Genomic DNA, 21,666 nt, shown 5'->3' on the forward strand with positions numbered 1-21,666 from the left:
GTCTTGAACATTACCATTGTTTGTTTTAGTCTGGTTTTGGAGGGAAAGCTTTTTCAAGGAGAAGTAGGTAGGATAATTTTTTTCCTCTTTAACTCCTTGTTTTCCTATTCCCTTTGCATTTCCTCTCTTCTCTTGTTTTCATTGTTCCTCCCACCCCGCCTTTGCTCTGAGGAAGGTATTCATTACCATTAAAATGAGAAAGGGTCCAAATCAAAACCCCAGATCCAAACCACCACAGTCCTTGGAAAAGTTCAGCTCTGGAGCCAAACATTGCAGACTAGATCTATATGTAAGTGATCCTCTGCCAACTGCACAAAAAGAGGGTCAAGGTGTCTGGTCAAGGGTCAAGGGTCAAGGTGTCGCCACCCCCATTTACTTTTGGAATTTCAAAATTCAAAGTCTTGCCAAAACTCAAATAAAGTCAATTAGCTTTAACTTTAGTCACTCTTGTTATTATTAAAAACCGATTTTACTTAAGTGCACTCAAAATTTGGGACTTCCTTAAGATTAATGGCTAATTTTTGACTAGTAAGAACAAAATATAACCTTCAGAGGCTCAGTGTGGCCCTTTCCAAACTCAACATAATTTCTCTATGTTACAGATTAATTATATACTATGGGCCAAAATGATGTCGCACCTGTTCCTTTAGCTGGGGGTAGAAAAGGAGGGAAAGTGAAAACTCTTTGTACGTTTCAACTCATTGAGTTTCCAACTGACTGCCTGTTGAAGGGGATGTCGTTGGCCCCTGTCCACCACCAGTGGTGGAACATACAGGGAGCGTGGCTTTAAAAGAACATTTTAGACATGGGAAAGTCAGAAGCAAACTCAAAGACATATAAAAGGAGAAATAGGTAGGCACAAGAGGGGTATTCCTCAGACCCTTTAATAGAGACATACTACCATAGAACCGCATCTGCAGTTACTTCCTAACCTCCACTCTCATGTGTTCACAACATGGAGGGCATGGGTATGATACCGTCAGCATTCTTTTGTGCAGTTAATTCCCATGGGTTTAAAGGGAAGAAGCCATAAAATAACTCCATCTTCCTGGTGTCTGCCCTGGGCCCAGCATTCCATTCTCTCCCACCCCACCCCACCAGAACCTCAGGCTGCCTCATCTTTAGGGGACTAGTCCATACATTTTAAAGGATAGTACTATTTTCATGTACTGCATCTCCTACATATAACTGCTGGAGAAGAAATGGCTATATAGCTTCCCATTTGGATGTTGCAAGATAGCCTCAAGAACGACTCCTTATCATCATATACAGTATTCGTACACACTACAGAATGATACATATGGTGATACCATGCAGTAAGTACCATTATAAATTTAACTTCACAATTCAGAATAGCTTAAGTCACTTGAGAGGTCATCTAGAAGAATGGGGGATTAGAGTACAGCAAGACCCAAAACCCTGGATGACACCAAAATCCCCAAATTGGAGAGGAGGAGAAGTTTCCAAAGAGAAGGGGAAGGAAAAGGGACTTGGAATTCAAAACAATATCCTTTTCCCTGCTCCCCCACCTAGTATCTATAGTGGTCGGAACCAAAATTCATACACCCACAACTTTGTGTGATTTCAAATCTGGATCCTAATTTTGCATAGAAAGCCTAATCTTTTGTAAATAATTTGTATGCTCATTTGTCTCCAAGAGTCATTAATAATTGATACTGCCTTAGTACCTAGCATCTTTAACCATTCAGGCCACAGTTCTAGGCCTCTAGATTCCTGATTTTGTGCATCAGTTGATGTTAACACTGTCTCTGTCACTCAATCCAACGGGAAGAGGTATTTCAATTTGCATCTTTTCTATGGAGTGGGGAAAAAATTCTGTGGAGTGGGGAAAAAATTTTGTTAACAGGGATAACTGCTAAAACCTGTTCCATTTCTTACCCTGTTGTTCAGCATTATTCTTATTTAGTCTCAACGGGGGCACCCGAAGCTCTAAAGGCCAACTCTGAGGATAGCCTTTCTTTAAAGATTATTACTGGGAGTTCAATGAGGCACTCATACAATTCTGTAACATACATTATAAAAAAAGAGATCTTTTAAGGCTCAAAATGAAGTTGAAACTTATATCATAGATGGGACCCCAGTAGAACCTACAACTTCGGTCTTGTGTATCAATTGCAGCCTTATAAAGTCGAGCCTTAAAGTAAAGCATGCACTATCTACACATGAAAGTTTACTAAAAAGGCCTCATTAAAAAAGTGAATTCACAGTATGTTCAGTACAGCTGTTGTCTTACCATTTGCCTTGTGCTGCACATCTGGCGGAAACTGGTCCGGAACATACCACTGATACTCTGGCTGCACAGAACCATAAAACATTATTACAGCAACATGGACTTCATAGACACTTCAAACAAAAGAATAGTGCTGTGTTAAAAATATAATTATGCTGTGAAGCTTTTTATTAGTCATACAAAAGTAATTTACCAAAAACCAAAAAAAAAAAATAAAAAACGTAGATTTGACTCTAAATGTCTATTGATTGAGCTTTTCAGCTTTTCTTTTTCTAACATGTGTTTGAATGCTGTGCACAGTATAAAACTTTCTAAATGCCACAAATCAAAGCCAACATTAGTAACATCAATCAGATTTTCAACAATCTTATGAACACTGTAGACAGAGAGTGAGAAGACAGAGACAAACGAAATGGATCTGAAGACATTATAAACATTTCCATTTTTAACTAGGACCAATGCAAGCAGTTGAGAAGCTAAGAGAATGGTATCATTGGACATAGCAGGTGAAGCTGTTCCAATGTGAAGCGTGCAGTTTGTCAGCATTCGTTTTCAACACCCTTCATCTCAAAGGTGTATTCCCCTGTCCTCCCATAGACTTAGATGACTGTATCAATCGCATTAGATAGCATCATGTGCCACCTTGAATATGCTGTACGACAGGAACTTTTTTTTTTAAAGACTTTTTCTTCTTTCTACAAGAGGACGATACCAAGATGGGGTCCTGGTCCATAACTTGGGCTCCTAGTCATTATGGTAATACAAACAAACAAGACAATGGTGATATTGCCTGGAAATTCCTCCACATTTTTCATAGGAGAGGGAAATTTCTTTCTTTATTTTACATTGCAAAATGTGGTAAATAACTACCAGTCTATTTGAGTCTTAAAGACCATTTTATAAAATTGTTTGTTTTCTAATTACATTAGGACTCAGCCCTTATATACATCTGAGCACTTTCAAAAAACCTTTTAACCTCAGTTGGAGTAGTGTCAGGCTTTCTATCTAGCTTCAGATAGCTAAGGAAGCCTGTGAAATGCCATACATCACAACGCTCAATTAATTAATTGGATGGGAAAATTCTATGGTCCCTGTTTTGCAGAAATACCTCTGGCAAAATTCACATTATCCCCTAAAGAATTCCAATTTATCCATCCTCACTGGGAAGACACTTCACTGATTTCAGTAGAAGTTTTGCCTAAGTTAGAGCTGCAAGATTGGACTCTTGTTATGGACGATGGCTAAGGTCAGTAAAACCTAAATCCTTTTGCAATTATGTAACATTATTCAAGAAGTGACCATAAGCCTCAGGAAAATGAAGTCTTGCTACAATTGGAAGTTCTATACTTTACACAAGAAGTACTAATTTGAGCCAAAGCACATATGTACACACTTAACTTTAAGCACACGAACAGTGCCATCGACTTCAAGAAGTTAAGCTTGTGCTTAAGTGCTTTGCTCTATTCAGTTCATAATGCACATGCAGTTCTCTAATTCACTACTACTTCTTTTCTCTCTCATATTACAGTCTTGAAAGAAATCCAAGGACAGAAGAGAGAGATATTTCGAGTCAGACTAAATATAAAAGTTTCCTTAAAAATTTTCAATAGAAACAAAAAATGAGATGCAGAAAAGGTTAACATTCAGAAGCACATTCAGAGTAAATGCACAGTATTACATTTGTTAAATCAAGATGCTCATTAAATCCTCTCACATTTCTTCTTTACTGAAAATTTCTCAGGGAGCTAAATAGCAAAAAGCAACACTATGCTCACATAAGAAAAATATTTCATAGAAACCTCAAAAAATAAAGGATGGGAACTTCAAAGCAACAATCAGAAATGGACTGCACCTTCTCAGCACTCCTTTAGGAATGGCAAAATTTATAAACCCAGAAAGTCCTTCTGGTACAATTAGAAACACAGATGATGAAAGCTCAAGGAGGAAAGCCAAAATAATCTGGGACCGAGTCCAAACTGCAGTGAGAAACATTTTACAATATTTCAAACTCTGATAAACACAAAGATTAGTGTATTTCTAACACAAAAATGACCTGCTTGCCCACAATTTTCCTCAGTTTTCTGAAGTCTGAAAGCATAAAAAACACATTTTGCAAAGTTAAGCTAGAATTGCCGGAATAATTAATACATTTAATATGTAACATTATATGCATAAATATAGGATTTTAAAATTAGTAGGCTCTTATTTTACTTTTTTGTTTAAAGTGTAATGTAATATTGTTTTACAATAAAATAAGCTTGCCTGAAAAATGACATATTTCAAAAATCATTTAGGGCCACCTTCTACTACCCTTACTCATGTTGAGCAGTACCTTAGTCCTCAGGTAGTCCCATTTAAACACAGCTATCCTGGAGCAAGATATAACTAAATATGCATCAAGATGTCAGCATTTGGCCCTTAGGGCTTTATAGCAGAGTTATGTATCTTGCTACTAGTTCATCTCTTTGCACAGAAATGTTTGCATGCTATCCAGAGAGGATATGATAGTGCAGTGCTGTATAAAGTCATCCCAATTATGGGATGGCTACATTACTCTTGAATGACAAAACCATACAAGAGTCAATCAGGTTGTCCAAATAAATATGGTGATTCACTACATACGATAGGAAAATTTGACATTGTATTCAACAAATATTTATTTAGGCCAACTCTTGCTTTCACATAAGTCAAGAAAATAATCACATTGATTTCAACAGGACTAGCGTTTGAACTTTTGTTGTCACTATTATTTATTTTGAATGCCCAGAGACATGCTACGTATCTCACAGAACAAATTCATGTTTATGAATACAGGTAAACCATGCTGCACTGTAGAAATGAGACATGACTTGTGATGGGATTCTGAGTTGATCTAAATGATAGTGAAATTCTAATCAAACTTCCTGCGTAAAATTTATTTTCAATAATATTAGATATTTTCTAATTAAATCAAATGTAAAATAACCCCCTTTCCCCTTAGGAACATTATATATAAAATGCATTTATAAATGTTTTAATTATTTCTCTCTATTCAGAGAAAGCATAAATTGTACAAAACCTACAAGGGTCAGTTTTAAATGGTAAAATTCAGACTGAAATCAAGTTGGTGAGATATGTAAGTATGTCAGAGATCTACTCAGGAAGCACTTGAGACGAAGCAGAAGTAGGGGAGAAAAGATGTCTTTTAGCCTTTGGGCCCTGCAGAGACTGATCTCGCCCTCAGCACCATTCAGAGCACACTCAAGAAATGGAGAGAAATCCCTGCAAGGACTTTCCCTCCCCTTTAGCCCACTTCTGCAGATTTTCCCAAGGAGGCAGGAAAGTGGGACCAGAGTTACAAATTTAACATGAAAAATTATAGGAGAAAACAGAAACATCAAAGAGAGAGAAAAGACTTTTTCAGATGAGGCTTGAAAAGAAGTGTGGAATCAAAAGGCCAGTCTAGATTTCACGAGAGGTGACAGAGTAGGACTTATTAAATGAAGACTGGGGATTTGTGTGGAGAGAGACAGGGAGAGAGACTGAGCAGAGATCAGGCACAAGGCTGATTCAAGTCCATGGACAGCTTTGAAAACACAGAGGAAAAATTTCATCTGGATCCTGAAATGGACTGAGAGACAATCAAGCTCATTGAAGAAGAGGGTAGAATGAATCACTGAAAGGATCACAGTACTCATGTTAGGTTGCCATGTTTTAAGATCTGCAAAATGATAATTGACAGAAGTCCTACTCACAGGGTGCTGTTGCTGATCATACATGCCCCTTGATGCCATGTGTACTCGAGGGTCTTGGTAGTGGAGAACTAATCCACAGTTTCCATAATTAACACAAGATGGAAGGAACATCTGAGGTGGGAAGCAGCACCTCTCAGATGGCACAGGGAGGTCTTTTGTCTGTAGGAAAAACATTTTTTTTTTAAACCATGCTACTAGCCGCACATGTGGATCAAACAGAATGCCAATACAAATTAACCACTGAACACTAATAGCGAAGAAGGGTCCAGACCCATAACTGGCTACAAGACTTCTAATTTAACCTATTCTGAATGTTGATGAACAAATAAATCTCTCTTGATACAGCATCTTCCGCACACCCTGCCAAGCACCACTGAAATTTTTCTGTTGGATCAAGTATTTGATACCTACCTTGCAAACACTGTTTTCTGGCACCAATTGACATTTTTATCTCTTGTAGTAGCACTCACTGTTCAACCAATACTAACCACATGCAGACTTGCTTAACATGGAACCTGGTTAATAAATAATATAGATAGTAATGAGCCAAATCTTGAGGTCCTCACAGTTTTTGCTCTGTTGTTGCTCAGACTTTCCTGAAGCCCAATGAAGTCAATGGAAATATGCTTTGGTAAAGACTGAGCCAAAAAAAAAAAAAAAAGTAAAAGCTGGAGTCAGCACCTCACAAATTGGCCCAATCAAATAAGTACTTTGCACTGATATACCTATCACTTGTCACGCACCCTCACAAATATTATCAAATCAATCACAGACCCTTTATTGAGTGAATTTGGGCCAGAGTTAATACAGTGAAACATGCTTATAAAGGGTGCTTTCAGAGTACACAGGCATTGTGCTGAGCCTCTGCAAACGGGTGAATTTAATCCCTAGTGAACTCTGATGTAGTGAAACTTGCTCATTGGATAGCATGCCTGTAGCAACCGCCATATATGTAGAGAAAGTTTTCTATGGGGAGCAAAGAGTTTATTATTATGGAATCCTTTCAGAGCTGATCCTGCAGCCCTTACTCTCATGTATCATCCCAGTGACTTTGGTGGTACAAGACAGATAAAAGCTGAAGGATCTGGCCCTTAAGGAGGAAAGATGAGTAGTTTAGAAGTAGGGATTTACTCTACTAGCTCACAGAAGCCTTGAAACATTTAATGTAAATGCAAAACACAAAGTACTGAAGAGGCACACACACACCTGTTGCTTTAATTGCTTCTCTAGAAGTTCTTTTTCTCGCCAACATGCTTTTATCTGTGGAGAAATACAATTTTCACTTTGATAAACCATCTTGACTTCCTGTCCCAAAGCTGCTTCCAACACAACTGTCAGTTAATCACAGAAGACACCACGCATTACACATACACTGGAGCTTCTACAGCACTGGGGCTGGAACAACTCCCAAGTATGTGCATGTTATGATGAGATCCTTACTGGCGCATGGGCCATCTACAAGAAACTACTTTGTGTGTGCATGACACAGAATGCCTCTGCTATCCCTGATCACATCACTGGAGAGGAGTAGGTGGTTCCCCCTCCCCCACATATTGGTGTTTTAGAATGATCTTCCAACACTGAAGTGGAGGACTGTCATACCCTCCTATGACCATTGGAAGGAAGCTCTATGCAGCCATTTCTACTCCCGGCTGGGATCTACCATAGCACAAATATCAATGAGAGAAATGGCTTTAAAACCACCTGAACTCTTTAAAACATTCCCAAGCTGATTAAAATGTCATTCCTCCACAGAAATACCCAACGTCTACTGAGTGGGTAGCATACTAAGGATGTCCATGCTATTCCCATGTGCTTGAATGCCCCGGATGGCACTACTTGTAGCAAGAGGAGGACTTGTGGCACCTTAGAGACTAACAAATTTATTTGAGCATAAGCTTTCGTGAGCTACAGCTCACTTCATCGGATGCATTCAGTGGAAAATACAGCAGGGAGATTTATATACATCTCTAAGGTGCCACAAGTACTCCTTTTCTTTTTGCGAATACAGACTAACACGGCTGCTACTCTGAAACTACTTGTAGCATCACTAACAATTTTGCATTAAAATGAAATGCTGCCTTCTGTGCCATACATCTTTAATAATATTCTCTCATTTGGGGCCTTATTCTGTGCTATGCTGAACACCTGCTGGGAGGGCTAAATGCCCTCAACTCCCAGTGAAGTTAATGGGAGCCATGGGCACTCAACACCTCTCCAGGAGGCACTCAAGTACCTTATCGGGTATCAATCCCTTGCTTCTTATGCTCCAGTAAAATCCAGTGTCTACAGTACTGCTACGTGGGTTGGTTAAGAATCAGCTAATACTTCTGTGGTTGAATAAGGAAGTCCAGAGGGATGATAGTACAGCAGAGTACATTCCATAATGACTTGCCACTTATTGCAAAATGTTGCTCAACTTCTGTCACAGAGAAGTCTCGCAGTTTCATTATTTTTAGAGGAGATTGTGAAAGCTCAATATTTTGTACGTGCCATGATTTCGCTTCAGCTTCTCCCGTCTCAGAACACTGACATCACACTGGAGATAAAAAAGGATTTCCCAACAAATGGAACGACTCAGTTCAGACTGCTCTATTAATCGGAACGAGGACAAATTCTGCTCTCGGTTCCTCTGGAGTAACACCACTGTCTCGACACTCAGGTCTCTGTAATAGAGCAGGACTTGGGGCCACACATTTTTTATTTCAAAGTTTGGGGATGAGGCTGCATTTCTTATATCAAGTGCATGCCAACAAAACAAATAAAAAGAGAGACAAAAGGACTGTGGTTTAAGCGATACTGAACAGCCTTTTTAATAAGACACTCCATCTACTTAATTTGGAAGAAGTCTCTCATCATTTCTCATCTCTTTACAACATTGCTTCAGAATGATTTCATCCCACGTGGTGACCTCAAATAAAATCCAATGTCAATTAAAGGAAGTCAAAAAGTCTTGGGTTGTATGGAGAGTGAGAAAATAAAAATAAAATGCACATGTGCTGGCAATGGCAACTTTCTTTCAATCATACCTGAGAATTCAGCTTGTTCAGTTGGGACTGTGATCTTTCATTAAGTTTTTGCAGTGCTTCCTTCTCTTCATTAAGTCTTTCTCGGTCAGATCTCTCCTTTTTAAAGTCTTCTTCATATATCTGTACCTGAAATTATTAATGTTATTTATGAAATGTATTGTGATAGCGCTACAGTGATCCAAGGTTTCCATTACTCTTTTTTGTTTTTTAAAAACACATTCCAAACACATACAGAATTCATCCTAAGAGGGAACTCTCACTGGAATTCTACATTTCCTGTGTCATTTTTACAAACTAAGCGACAAGCAACTGCTAATTTACAGAGCACTTTTTAGACTGATCCCTTCTATTATATATCTACCTTCAACATTTTTTCCATGCTTTTCCTAGCTTTAGTCACACTTGCTTACTCTGTTTATCGGCATATGATCCCACTCAAAAATAATTCAGAATCTCAGTATTTGTGGAATATTGCTATATTTGAATGGCTTGCTTGGGGACTGCCTTAGACGTGATTAGCACTAAGATTCCAAATATTAAGGGCGTGGATTCTTCAAGATGATTCAAATGCCAGTTTAAGAGACAAATATTTTAAGTTTCCCCATTTTCCAACGACCTCTAATGATTAGCATCTTCAACTTCCACTGCTGGATCTGCTGGTTCTTACTATGCAGGCGGTATTCAGGACCTTGCAAGGGATAGTCCCTGAAATGCTAACATGAGGATATATAAAACTGAGCTTATCACTCGAACAGAATGATAGGCCAGAGGTAAGCTGGGACCCACGAAGCATCTCAATGATCCCTCACCTGATGCACCATGAATTAAAAATGTTTTTGCTATGAACCAGCCAGCATTTTTATACATGCAGCACTTAAGTCACAAGTTAATATTACTGCTGTTTCTCTGGTTCAGTGAAGAAATGCCATCAACTGAACCAGAGAAAATGAAACAAGATAACTTGTAAACCACTACCTGCATTACCTACATATAGCTGGCAACACCAGCAATGCTCTTTAGACACTTCTGCCAGTGCATGTATGCCTATCGGTTCTCTTCCTGCATAAAGCTGTGCATAAAAGGCCTTTTCAGAGTATCAGCTCTACCATATTGTCCCCTCAAGGAGGCATGCCCAGTGTCAGCTTGTAGCACCTTGGGAGGGAGCACAGCAGGCGTTCCTGCAGAGAACCATGTCCTATATGTTTCAGCCCATCTACGATCAACCATCACCCCTCCACAGCACCAGCTGTATAGCAATCGGTCCTGTCATCTTCACCCTGACAGCCAGGTAACCACATGATCTGTTAAAACTCTGGGAGAGCAGATTGTGCTACAGTTCACGGTGGAGTGACTTATGATACCCCTTTGCATTATAAGTTCTGATGCCCTGAAGAGGGGGTGTTACATAGACTGTGTATTCCCACCACACCCCACTTCTCCCTTTTCCTTTGCCCCTCCCCTCTTTTTGTTCAGAGCTTAGCCCTTCTGTCCCAGCCAGGGATGGGCCAAAGATGGCTAAGCAATGGAGATATGATATCATATAGATGCCTATCCCCGATCCTCCTCCACACAACTCTTCTGTCCCCCTTCATGTTGTGTAAGGTCCAGAATGACTATACTGACATCTACAACTAGAAACATACATTAATAAAACTGACCGGCTACATTTCAGTTCCCCCAGGAGGATTTTGAGAAATGGTGTACACTATTTTATTGTCTAGCAGAATGAAGTAACCCATTACAGCACAATGAAGTACAAGATTCTGCTCCCCAGCATGTGGCATACATTATATTAGAGAGTCAAGTCTGGCTCAACTGGTCAAACGTGACAGAAACAAGTATTTTATCCCATGTATCTTCTGATCACGTCTATTTGTGTTTCAATAACTTTGCCTAACACTGTACAGGATGACAGACCTAAAATTTAAAAATTTAGGTACTTTTCAGGTGAGTTTAAACTGACCTATTCCTAGATAGAGAGAAAACAAACCAAAGAAAATCATATCCATTTCTTAAAATGATGATTGTAATACTGATAACCTCCAGATTCTCTAACAACAGCAGAGTTTTCTCTGCAGCCAATATGCAGGTTGTGATTTATGTCTGCTTGTGCTGCATCATTCTTCTGAGAGACTAGAATACCGAGATGTGCGACATCCTGGTTTTCCAAGAACAGGATTCTTATATAATTCAATACAGTGCCAGCCCACAAGAAATGAGCACAGGCAGAATGCAAGAGATCAATATCAGACTAATCAATAACTCTTGAAATATATAATTCATTATGGTAAAATTCAGTCCTGTACAGATAGCTAGCACAATGCCTATGACCTTCTTATATCTGACATAAGCCTTATGTGATGTTTTAAGTGATGCTGTGAGGGATTGCATATCTCAAACCTGGGCCTGCAGGTCCCCAAGCACTGCCCAGACAGCGGCCGCTAACTGACAGCACTCCGGAACTAGTAGGGATGGGGGCTAACAGGACTCTGGACCACTAGAGGCTCTGCTCATGAAGCTCCTGATTGGAGCAGATGTCCAGCTCCAGCAATTGGTCCAAACACATGACTTAAGCCAGAAGGAGCACAGGAAGTTGTCTGAGCAACTGAGAAAACTCCTGATCTGCTGCTGAACTGGATCCTAACTCTTGACTCTGGTGTGACCCTGGCATTGTTCCCTGACTCTGGTTTGATCCTCGATACTACGCTCTGATTTTGGCTTCAGCTTGACCCTTAGCACAGCTCTCTGACTATGACTCCAGTCACGACCCTCAGTGTGACTCCTGACACTGATTCTGGCTCCACTTTTGGCGTGATCCAAATCCCAGCTCCGACTCTGGCTTTCGTTTCTGGCTTCTGACCCTGGCTCTGACCAGTAGGTCTAACTGCCCACATCCCCGTCCCCACATGGTCATAGACCTTGTGCTGGTCCTCAGGACTGAATTTCATCCAATGACAATGCATACCACTTAAAAGGATCTTAAAAGCATCATTTTATCTGGACTAAAGCCAGACTGCTTCCTCCTTTCAAAATCAGGATAACAAGTTAACCAGAACACAGTTCTTAGGAGAAAGGGGGGAAAATAGTACAGTGTTAAACTCGGTCAGACTGACTTCCAGGCATTCTCACCTGCTGTCTGAGCACTTCCAATTGGGTCCTCATCTCTTCATGGGTGCAGTTCCTGTCAGCCTTATCCAAATGAGGCACAAGAAAGGACGGGCACTGCTTTTGCAATGCATCCAGAAGGGCCTGCAACAACATGTAACTGCAGACTTGGATTCACCACATCAGATTAATTCCTTTTTAATCATTACAGTGTTGGCATCTCTGACTGAACAGATTCAAGCAAGTCATGAATTGCTTTTGACTGCATTTATAATTGTCACAGAGTTCATGCGGTATATAAACTGTGCGACTAATATTTAATTACCCAAATTTTCAAAGTGACTACATTCCAGCTTCTAGGTTTGGGACACTATCATTCTGGGAGACTCGGTGCTTAGATTGCATTCATAAGTAGCATTTGCACTTTCAAATCGAGCCATTGGAGGTCCATCCAATTTACATTTACCAATGCCTTTGCCTCTGAAAAATCAGAGTTTTGGAAAGCCTAGAGAAAATTTTGGGGAAAAAAATGTAGGTTCCTAAAGATGGGTTCCCAAAACTAAACATTTTTTAAAAAACATTTAGCCATTACAGTATTTAGCAAATAATGGCTACAGCATGGACTGAACCAAAGACCTTTAAGCACTAAAAGTACACATTTGTACGGCATAAGTTCCAACTCCTTTATCTCTTGGCATGCAGGAGGTTGCATAGTCCCTATGGCCAGCCACTAGAGGGAGTCATGATTACACACACTACACCAGTATATTACTGCTGCTCTGCTTTTCAGTCCAACCCTGCTATGATACTTTGCATTACTTCCCTTACATTGTATTTTTGAGATTACTGTATTCAAATTATTCATGGGTTTGGAATCATCTTAAAACTATTGTTTCTCCTCACTCTCTATGACTTATCACCAGCTAACAAATGTCAGGTTGCTTTATTATGCTGACATGGCCATTTGCCATTTGGTGTCGGCCCATCTCAACCTCTGTCGAGGAGACCCCCCATGCTCAACATTATGCATTTTTAAAATATATAATTCCTGGTAATTGTTTCAGACTTCTCTCCTTGTCTGAACTGTTTAGAGTGACCATGAAACAGCCAGCTATAAAAAGGCTCCCCAGGAGTCCACAGAGGAACCACTCCCTAATGTGGATGTCTCTGAATTTTCTCAGAATGCTCAGTAGAGTCCGTCTGAAGTGACCTCCTGTTGGGCAGCTCCCATATAAGGTCATAAGGGAGGGAAGACCAATTTAGAGAGACAGAGGGTGGGCAGAGCAGGAGTTACAAGGAATTCCAAAAGCACATATGGCCATAGTAACCCAAAGGTTAATATTATGTGCCTTGTCTTCCATGAAATAGTGAGAGTATAACTATAGTTATAACTTATAGCCTCCCAAGGAGGAAACTGAAAGAGGAGAGAGGACTTTTAATCTAATCCAAACTGCTGAGCTACCTTGAGTACTGTCCTAATAGTTGTGGCGTTTGAGAGGAGCACATTACAATATATGTGCACGGTTGTGTGAATAAGGTTGGCTGTAAAGATGAGATAGTATAAAAATATACGCAGCTGGTCAACTTGTAGATTCTCTATATTGTATCACACTTCATGGGGCAGCCTGCCCCTCTGAGTTAGTGTTATTCTGGACCATTCTATTTCTGCAATGATATTTCGCTACTGTGTACAAGTAATAAAATTAATGGAGAGCCAAATATCTATGGCAACCCCCAGCCTGAGCGGAGCAGTATGTCCTAATTCTCTGCAAGATATACTCCTGTTAAAATAAAATTTAATTACAAGTTGGGGGTGGGATAGAGGAAGGCTGGGAAGAGACTCTGAAAAGCTTAATGGGATCACAACACATTTGAAAGCTAAAACACTCTCCTGGTCTGTGCCCAGTCAAACCCGTTCTTTTACGTATGATTTGTTAAGTATAGATGCTTGGGATGAACGTGAATGAAATCTGGTTTTATTTCCCCCCCTATGCATGTGGTATCCACCTGTGCCTTGTTGCACACAGTGGTTCAGGCTCTCTGATTCAAAGATGACCTTATTTCATTGTTCCTTGATGAGGTATTGTTTCCCCATTTCTCTGATTTTTTTGCACTGAATTTTATGCCTTCTGTCTCCTTTTATAAATCAGTCACCAAGCTTATAAAGCTTATTTGTCATATCCATTTTAACTCTGCTGACTTTATATACACCTTTAAAATAAAAACTTCGATTAGTTTTTTAGGTGGCAACAATTCCAACATACTTTATGTCACAGATCTGTGCTAGCTCCAGATCAGCTCACCACAAACACAGGTGGAAGTGGAGGAGATGAATTGGAAGAACATTGTGAATTTTCCTAGTATATCAGAATTATACATGTGTGCTGTAAATAATTTTGTGCTGATCCACTAGGAGAATTCACAGATTATTCTGTGGCCCTCAACAGTTCTCATTTTTATAGTACCTGGAGGAGGAGGAGGAGGAGGGTGGAAGAAATCTACTGTTTATGTATTAAGCTACAATCTAAAATATGCGGCAACACTGCTTCTCAAGCCATCTGGAAGGATTGTTTTTATGCTGTCTGCAAAACAAGTCTCTGCTTCTCTATTTATCAATTAATTTCTTTATTTCTAATTATGAACAGTTGCCAATTCTTGTGATTTTAGAACAAATCTCATGATATTGGGTGCTTTTCTTAAGGCCCAGCTCCTGGAGTCACGAGATAATGTGAGAATCTCAGCTTCCCCCCTCCCCCGAAGTCTCTAGACATCATTGTGTGGAGAAAAAGCTGGAAAATGTGAACTCTAAAGGCTTGAAAAAACAAAGCGAATAAAAAGAACATTTATTTTTTAAATCTCATGATTTTGGGGCAGTCTAACTCAATTTTTGAATCCATCGGGCTGGTAATACTGTGGACAACAGTTTCTATGTACATTAGTGAAATAGTTATAGAAGAACCCAAATATAAGGTAAGCCAGAAAGAACAATTCTCTCTTCACTCAGTGAGTTCTGTATTATAGAGCAACAGGTATCTCACTGGCAGCACAGCTCTTCCCAAATGAGTATATTTCCCACCCTCCTCCTCAGTCCCAACCACACTACAAGACCCTAGCAAAACAGAACAATATGTTCCAGTAAATTATTTTATGAATAGACCTTCGGAGCTGAAGTCACACAAAGTTCCTGTGTGAGTCCGGTCAATGCATTTCGGAGACAGCTAGAGAGACCACAAATTCAGTCAAATTCTTTTACAAGGCAACATGCATTTTCCTTGCTTTGAATTTAGCCTATGCATCACTCAAAGTTACGTCACAGTAATTTTTAAGAGCAGTATATTTCCTCAGGAAGCTTTTGTGGTTTACCAAGAGGTACATTGTTAGAAAATACATCTTGCCTTTCTGTGATCTCTTAATTCAACATTTACTACATTCCCCCCTTTTTAAAAACAGCATTTCACTGGGCGCTGTCTGGTGTAAAGGATTTGGATTCTGAGCTGTAAGGCAAGAGAAGGAAGGTGGTTGGGTGCCAGGAGAGAAAGATTGTGGTGAAATAAAGTAAAAAAGAGCTTTGCCATTGACTTCAACTGGAGCCAGGATTTTACCCTATAAAGCTGAGCAGGGAAGGGAGTAATGTTGCAAAGGGGAGAATGGGATTATGTCTGGGGCGACATGGGTTAGGGATCAGAGGAGAGAGCGGAGGGAAGAGACTGCCGATGTCAGATAGAAGAATTTGAGAAATGAACATTGCTGAGGCAAGAGGATGACTAGGAACCCACAATGTGCTTGAGTCAGGTTTGGAATTTGAAGCACAGAAGATTGTGTGTGAGAAGCCAAAGCTTCCTCCAAAGCTGGCCTATAGGAAATGTACATTCCCCTTCTTAGTGCAACTGTCTGTCAATAGCAGCTGGCTGTAAGGGTGGGCTTAGATAATCCCTTTCCTGTCTCCACTAACCATAGCTCCCCACAGTAGTGATAAGCGTTCCACTGCTGTGCACCCACAGCAACGCAGCAGATGAGCAATATGGGAGGAGAGAAGAGCGCCCTATTTTCAACATTCAGGGTCTTCCACTTTGGCATTATCCAACAGCAAAGTCCCTTGAAATAAATTCAGGTCAAAGATACAAAAAATATTAAAGCAATGTTTCCCATCTGACACCTGTCTCTGTCTATACCTTGTTGAGGCGACTTATTTCACATTCATAGTACTCTTTCTTTTTGGTCACTGAAGCTTTTTGTTCCTTCAGAAGCTTGTTCTCTTCCTTCAGTTCATTCAATGCTTCATTTAGGATTTCTTTTTCATTCTGAAATGTAAAAACATATAGAAATGTTGATAAGGTTCAGACGAAAAAAAATTTCAAGTATGTTTTCAGACTATCTGCTGTCTGGCAGATGTGTTGCACTTTTGTTATCCCAAGCAATTGTGCCAAACTACTGGAAGGAGAAGCAGCAGGAAAAACAATGGGTCGCTGGAGCCTGATGCTATAAAATGTGCTGAGATTGCACTGCGCTGCCTACTCACATGATGAGAAAAAAGACAACATACCAGCCCAGATCCTGACCCCTTCATGTAGTAGGGTTGCACAAAGGGGCCTTGAAGCCAGGCATCAAAACAGATGAGGTTGCAGAGAGATTATTACTCCAGCTCTACATTATAATAGTCCCCCATAATAGTCCCCAGCCCAGGAGGTGTCCCCAGCTAGGGTTGCCAGGCGTCCAAACGCCTGGTCGAAAGGGGACCCTGGTGGCTCCTGTCAGCACCACTGACTGGGCCGTTAAAAGTCCTGTTGGCGGCGCAGCGGGGCTAAGGCAGGCTCCCTGCCTGACCTGGCTACGCAACCGGCATGTCCCTGCAGCCCCTAGGCACAGCTGCGATCAAGGAAGCTCCACATGCTGCCCCCGCCCCGAGCACTGCCTCCGCAGCTCTCATTGGATGGGAACTATGGCCAATGGGAGCTTCGGGGGGGCAGCGCCTGTAGGCACGGGCAGCACGTACCATACAGAGCCTCCTGGATGTTCCTCCGCCTAGGGGCCAGACATGGCGGCCGCTTCCAGGAGCAGCGTGGAGCCAGGGCAGGCAGGGAGCCTGCCTTAGCCTCACTGTGCTGCCTGAGGTAAGCGCTGCCCGGCCGGAGACCACACCCTGAACTCCCTCCCCAGGTTGGAACCCCCCCCTGCACCCTAACTCCCTCCCAGACCCCACACCCCAACATCCTGCCCCAGGTTGGAACCCCCTCCAGCACCCAAACACCCTCCCAGACCCCGCACCCCCTCACACACCCCAACCCTCTACCCCAACCCGGAGCCCCCTCCCATACCCTGAACTCCTCATTTCTAGCCCCACCCTGGAGCCAGCACCCCCAGCTGGAGCCCTCATCCCCTCCCACATCCCAACCCCCTGCCCCAGCCCAGTGAAAGTGAGTGAGGGTGGGGGAGAGCAAGTGACGGAGGGAAGGGAGCTGGAGAGAGTGGTGGGCCGGGCCTCAGAGAATGGGTGAGGAAGGGGCAGGGCCTCAGGGAAGGGGCAGGGAAGTGGGCCAGGCAAGGGTGTTCAGTTTTGTGCAAGAAGAAAGTTGGCAACTCTATTCCCAGCACAGGCTGGAGTGCAGCAGTGCTCCAGCAATCCCTGGCTAATGAAATGGTTCCTGTAGCAGGTGACAATTAAGAGCAGACTTGAGGTTGCTCTACATTGCAAGAGAAGCTGAATCAGCACCCAGCCTGCTCCAGGATCAGGGAGCCATCAAAGTAGCTTAAAGTTACCTTTACCCCCAACCCAGCTGTGCAGAGTGGAGCATGACCACACTTAACTATTACTCAATTAAGGAAAGTATCCCTAATTAAGACAGCACTTTTACCATGTTATTTTTAAGATAGCATTGTAGGGATTAACATGACTGGCACATTAAACATACAGTCCAATTCTGTTTTCACATTACATCTACAGTCTTACTGATGTCTGACCGTAAAACACCACTGGCTTCAATGCAGTTACTGTGTGGATTTACAGCTAAATGGAGGTGAGATCAGTATCCAACTCCCAGAGTGACAGTACTGTACAAGCTTCTCCACATTGCTCTGAAGGGTTAAAACTTTCCTCACTAGCTGCTTTTGTCAGACTGAGTTAGATCAGATTCATTTTGACATTTTTCTAATTTAATTTTAAAACTTGGGGCTTCTTGTACAAAAGGAGAAATAAAATTAAGAGATTTTCTGAGGTCTGCTGCTTTGGGCAATAACGAATCAAACTACAACAAACCTAAACCCAATGTGTTCAAGCACACTGGGGGCCATAAAACCCATTCTTATGTACAACAGGTGTGCCGCAGTGCAGTCAGCTGCGGTGTTTTATATGGTATTAAAATGCCCACAAAAAAAGGATAAATCTTAATGTGCACATCCACCCACTGAAAAAGCACTTTGCAGGCTTAGATTTCCTGATAACGAGGCTACATTCCATCACCATACTCCAAATTAGTTGGAACATTTAATTTCGTCAAAAAAGTGTGTAAATTTTAGCAGAGCATCTCCTGATTACAGATACATGAGTAAACTTGGAGCTTGGGTTTTTTTAAGCTATAAAACTCCTAAAAATCCTTATAAATGTTTTCATCTCTTCTTACCTCGACAATTACTATTATTTCTAAGGCTTCACCCATTCCTAAATCCCAACAAATGCAAAATGCTGGGTCTCCCCTTCTGATACATACAAAAGAACACAACCATATCACTACCTCATTTAACCAACCTCCTCTAGTTCTCTAGTCAGTTCAGATTCCAGTTCAAAATTGCCATCCTTGTTTTAAAACCCTCCATAGACTTGCTCCAGAACAACTCATTGTCCCCTACCCCTCTCCCTGCTCTTCTCCTCACATTCTCTCTCATGTAAACACAGAACTCCTCTCTGTCCTTTCACTCACCCTCACCACTGTTGCTCTGAGAACCTTTTCTGCAGCGGTTGGTTATCTAGGAAAGCCTTTCATCTCTTGGCCTTATTGAACTATCCATTTTCAGATCCCACTGGAAAAATATATCTTTTTGTCCCTGGATAACACCCTTTTAATGCTACTCTCCTTCTACTATCTATTTAAAACTTTATGTATGTTTTATTTTAATTCTGCAGACTATCTGAGGTTTGTATGAAGGATGCTGCCAAGTTGTCATACTGTGTTGTACATCCTTTAATCCAATGGTTCTCCAGCTCTTTCATTCTTTGGACCACTTCATCAGAGAAGGATCCTCTCATGGACCTTGCTGAACCAGGGCCTAAGACTACAGACTACCAATGAAACGTTAAAAGAGGAGATGAAAAGCTTTACATACAAAGATGTGAGTTTATCTTATGGCAGCCAATAGCAAACATTCATACAGGTCAAGTGGAAGCGATGCATTCCTCCAGCTGCATCAGTGTCTCACGTCATCATGTTTTGCATGAAAAACACAGAACCGTGACCTGACTTCAAGTCTAAGGGTATGTCTACACTTACATTTTATAGCGCTCTAACGTGCTGGCTCAGGGGCATGAAAAATCACCACCCTGAGCGCAGCAAGTCTGAGTGCTTTAAAGTGCTAGTGTAAACAGGTTCCTCACTGAGGTGGATTACCAGGAGCACTGAGAAAGCTCTCTCCCACCGTTCGCGCGTGACCACACTCGCACTTCAAAGCGCTGCCGCGGAAACACTTGGAAGTTTCCAGTGTAGACATACCCTTAGAACCTGAGCTAGGAAACACATATTACAGGGCATAGTGTGTTTACTATTGAACTACTCAGAGTAGTCAGCACTATACCAGATAGTGTTTGCAGGACTGGGCCTAACAGTAGTAAGTTAAAGAGCTCTTTAAATATTTGTATATGTATTTGACAACATGTGCTCTGTTAAACACACACATATATTTACTACCCTAAATTATCCTTAAGCACTTTGTGTATGTATCTAGCAGTTAAGGCTCCCCTTTAAATTCCTACAGTAAGAACATAAGAATGGCCATACTGGGTCAGACCAATGGTCCATCTAGCCCAGTATCCTGTCTTCTGACAGTGGCCACTGGCAGGTGTCCCAAAGGGAATGAACAGAACAGGTAATCATCAAGTGATCCATCCCCTGATGCCCATTCCCAGCTTCTGGAAAATAGAGGCTAGGGACACTGTTCCTGTCCATACTGGCTAATAGCCATTGATGGACCTAACCTCCATGAACTTATCTAGTTCTTTTTTGAACTCTGTTATAGTCTTGGCCTTCACAACAGCTTCTGGCCAGGAGTTCCACAGGTTGACTGTGCATTGTGTGAAAAAATACTTCCTTTTGTTTGTTTTAAACCTGCTGCCTATTAATTTCATTTGGTGACCCCTAGTTCTTGTGTTATTAGAAGGAGTAAATAACACTTCCTATTTACCTTCTCCACACCAATCATGATTTTTATAGACCTCTATCATATCGCCCCTTAGTCGTGTCTTTTCCAAGCTGAAAAGTCCCAGTCTTATTAATCTCTCCTCATATGGCAGCCGTTCCATACCCCTAATCATTTTTGTTGCCCTTTTCTGAACCTTTTCCAATTCCAATGTATCTTTTTTGAGATGGGACGACCACATCTGCAGGCAGTATTCAAAATGGGGGCATACCATGGATTTATATAGAGGCAATATGATATTTTCCAGCTTATTATCTATCCCTTTCTTCATGATTCCCAACATTCTGTTTGCTTTTTTGATTTCCGATGCACTTTGCGTGGATGTTTTCAGAGAACTATCCACAATGACTCCAGGATCTCTTTCTTGAGTGGTAAAAATCAATTTAGACCCCATCATTTTGTATGTATAGTTGGGATTATGTTTTCCTATGTGCATTACTGTGCATTTATCAACACTGAATTTCATCTGCCATTTTGTTGCCCAGTCACCCAGTTTGGAGAGAATATTTTCAGCATTTTCTTTTATTGAGCATAAAGAAAATTCACCCACTTACAGATCTGTTTGAGAGGGGACAAGTGTACAATCATATCAGTATGCTTCCCCCCGCCCCGCTCTATTGCTCTATTCATCAGCCCTCTGCCAACTTTTGGAGTGACACAGCCACTGGGAGTCACTTGCATTTCTAGAGATGGATCTCTAATCTACCGCCTCCTCAGAAGCATAACACCACCAGACAAGGAACCCCGATACTCTATTCTTATCTCACTGGTGTAATTCATCCCACGCTGTATCTCTTACTAGAGCAAACCCCATGCAACTCTATGGACACACACAATCAAGTAGGTAAAGTGCAATCCTCCTACCGCTTCCTGAAGCAGTCCATCTCTGGCCAGGGCTTGCAGCCTCTCACACTGTTGCTGATTCTGCTGCCTTTCTTTCTCCAGCTCGCTGACACTCCTCTGTGATGCACCCAGTTTCGCTTTCACTTCTGCAAGCTGTAAAATGATCACACACACTCACAGCAGGGGCGTGATTGAGCCAGAGGACACTTGAATGGAGTAGTATCCCTAAGGCTCCTTCAAAACCTTCCTGCTCTCAGCACGCAGCTAGACACAGAGAAGGAGCCAGAACCGTTTGTACGTA

At 41.4% G+C, this 21,666-nt stretch overlaps 1 protein-coding gene across 1 annotated transcript in view; it reads right to left on the reverse strand.

Moving 5' to 3' along the window:
* The window catches only part of TNIP3 (TNFAIP3 interacting protein 3), a 65,651-nt gene that overhangs the window by 8,814 nt on the left and 35,171 nt on the right, over positions 1-21,666 (reverse strand). The window contains exons 6-12 of the mRNA XM_074950021.1: positions 21,387-21,518; positions 16,292-16,420; positions 12,144-12,263; positions 9,015-9,140; positions 7,192-7,245; positions 5,986-6,144; positions 2,255-2,315 (exon numbers count right to left, since the gene is read on the reverse strand). Coding sequence (XP_074806122.1) covers positions 2,255-2,315; positions 5,986-6,144; positions 7,192-7,245; positions 9,015-9,140; positions 12,144-12,263; positions 16,292-16,420; positions 21,387-21,518 — 781 coding nt within the window. The remainder of the gene's footprint in view (positions 1-2,254; positions 2,316-5,985; positions 6,145-7,191; positions 7,246-9,014; positions 9,141-12,143; positions 12,264-16,291; positions 16,421-21,386; positions 21,519-21,666) is intronic.

Source organism: Natator depressus, chromosome 4, assembly GCF_965152275.1.
Source record: "Natator depressus isolate rNatDep1 chromosome 4, rNatDep2.hap1, whole genome shotgun sequence".
Classification (NCBI taxonomy): Eukaryota; Metazoa; Chordata; order Testudines; family Cheloniidae; genus Natator; species Natator depressus.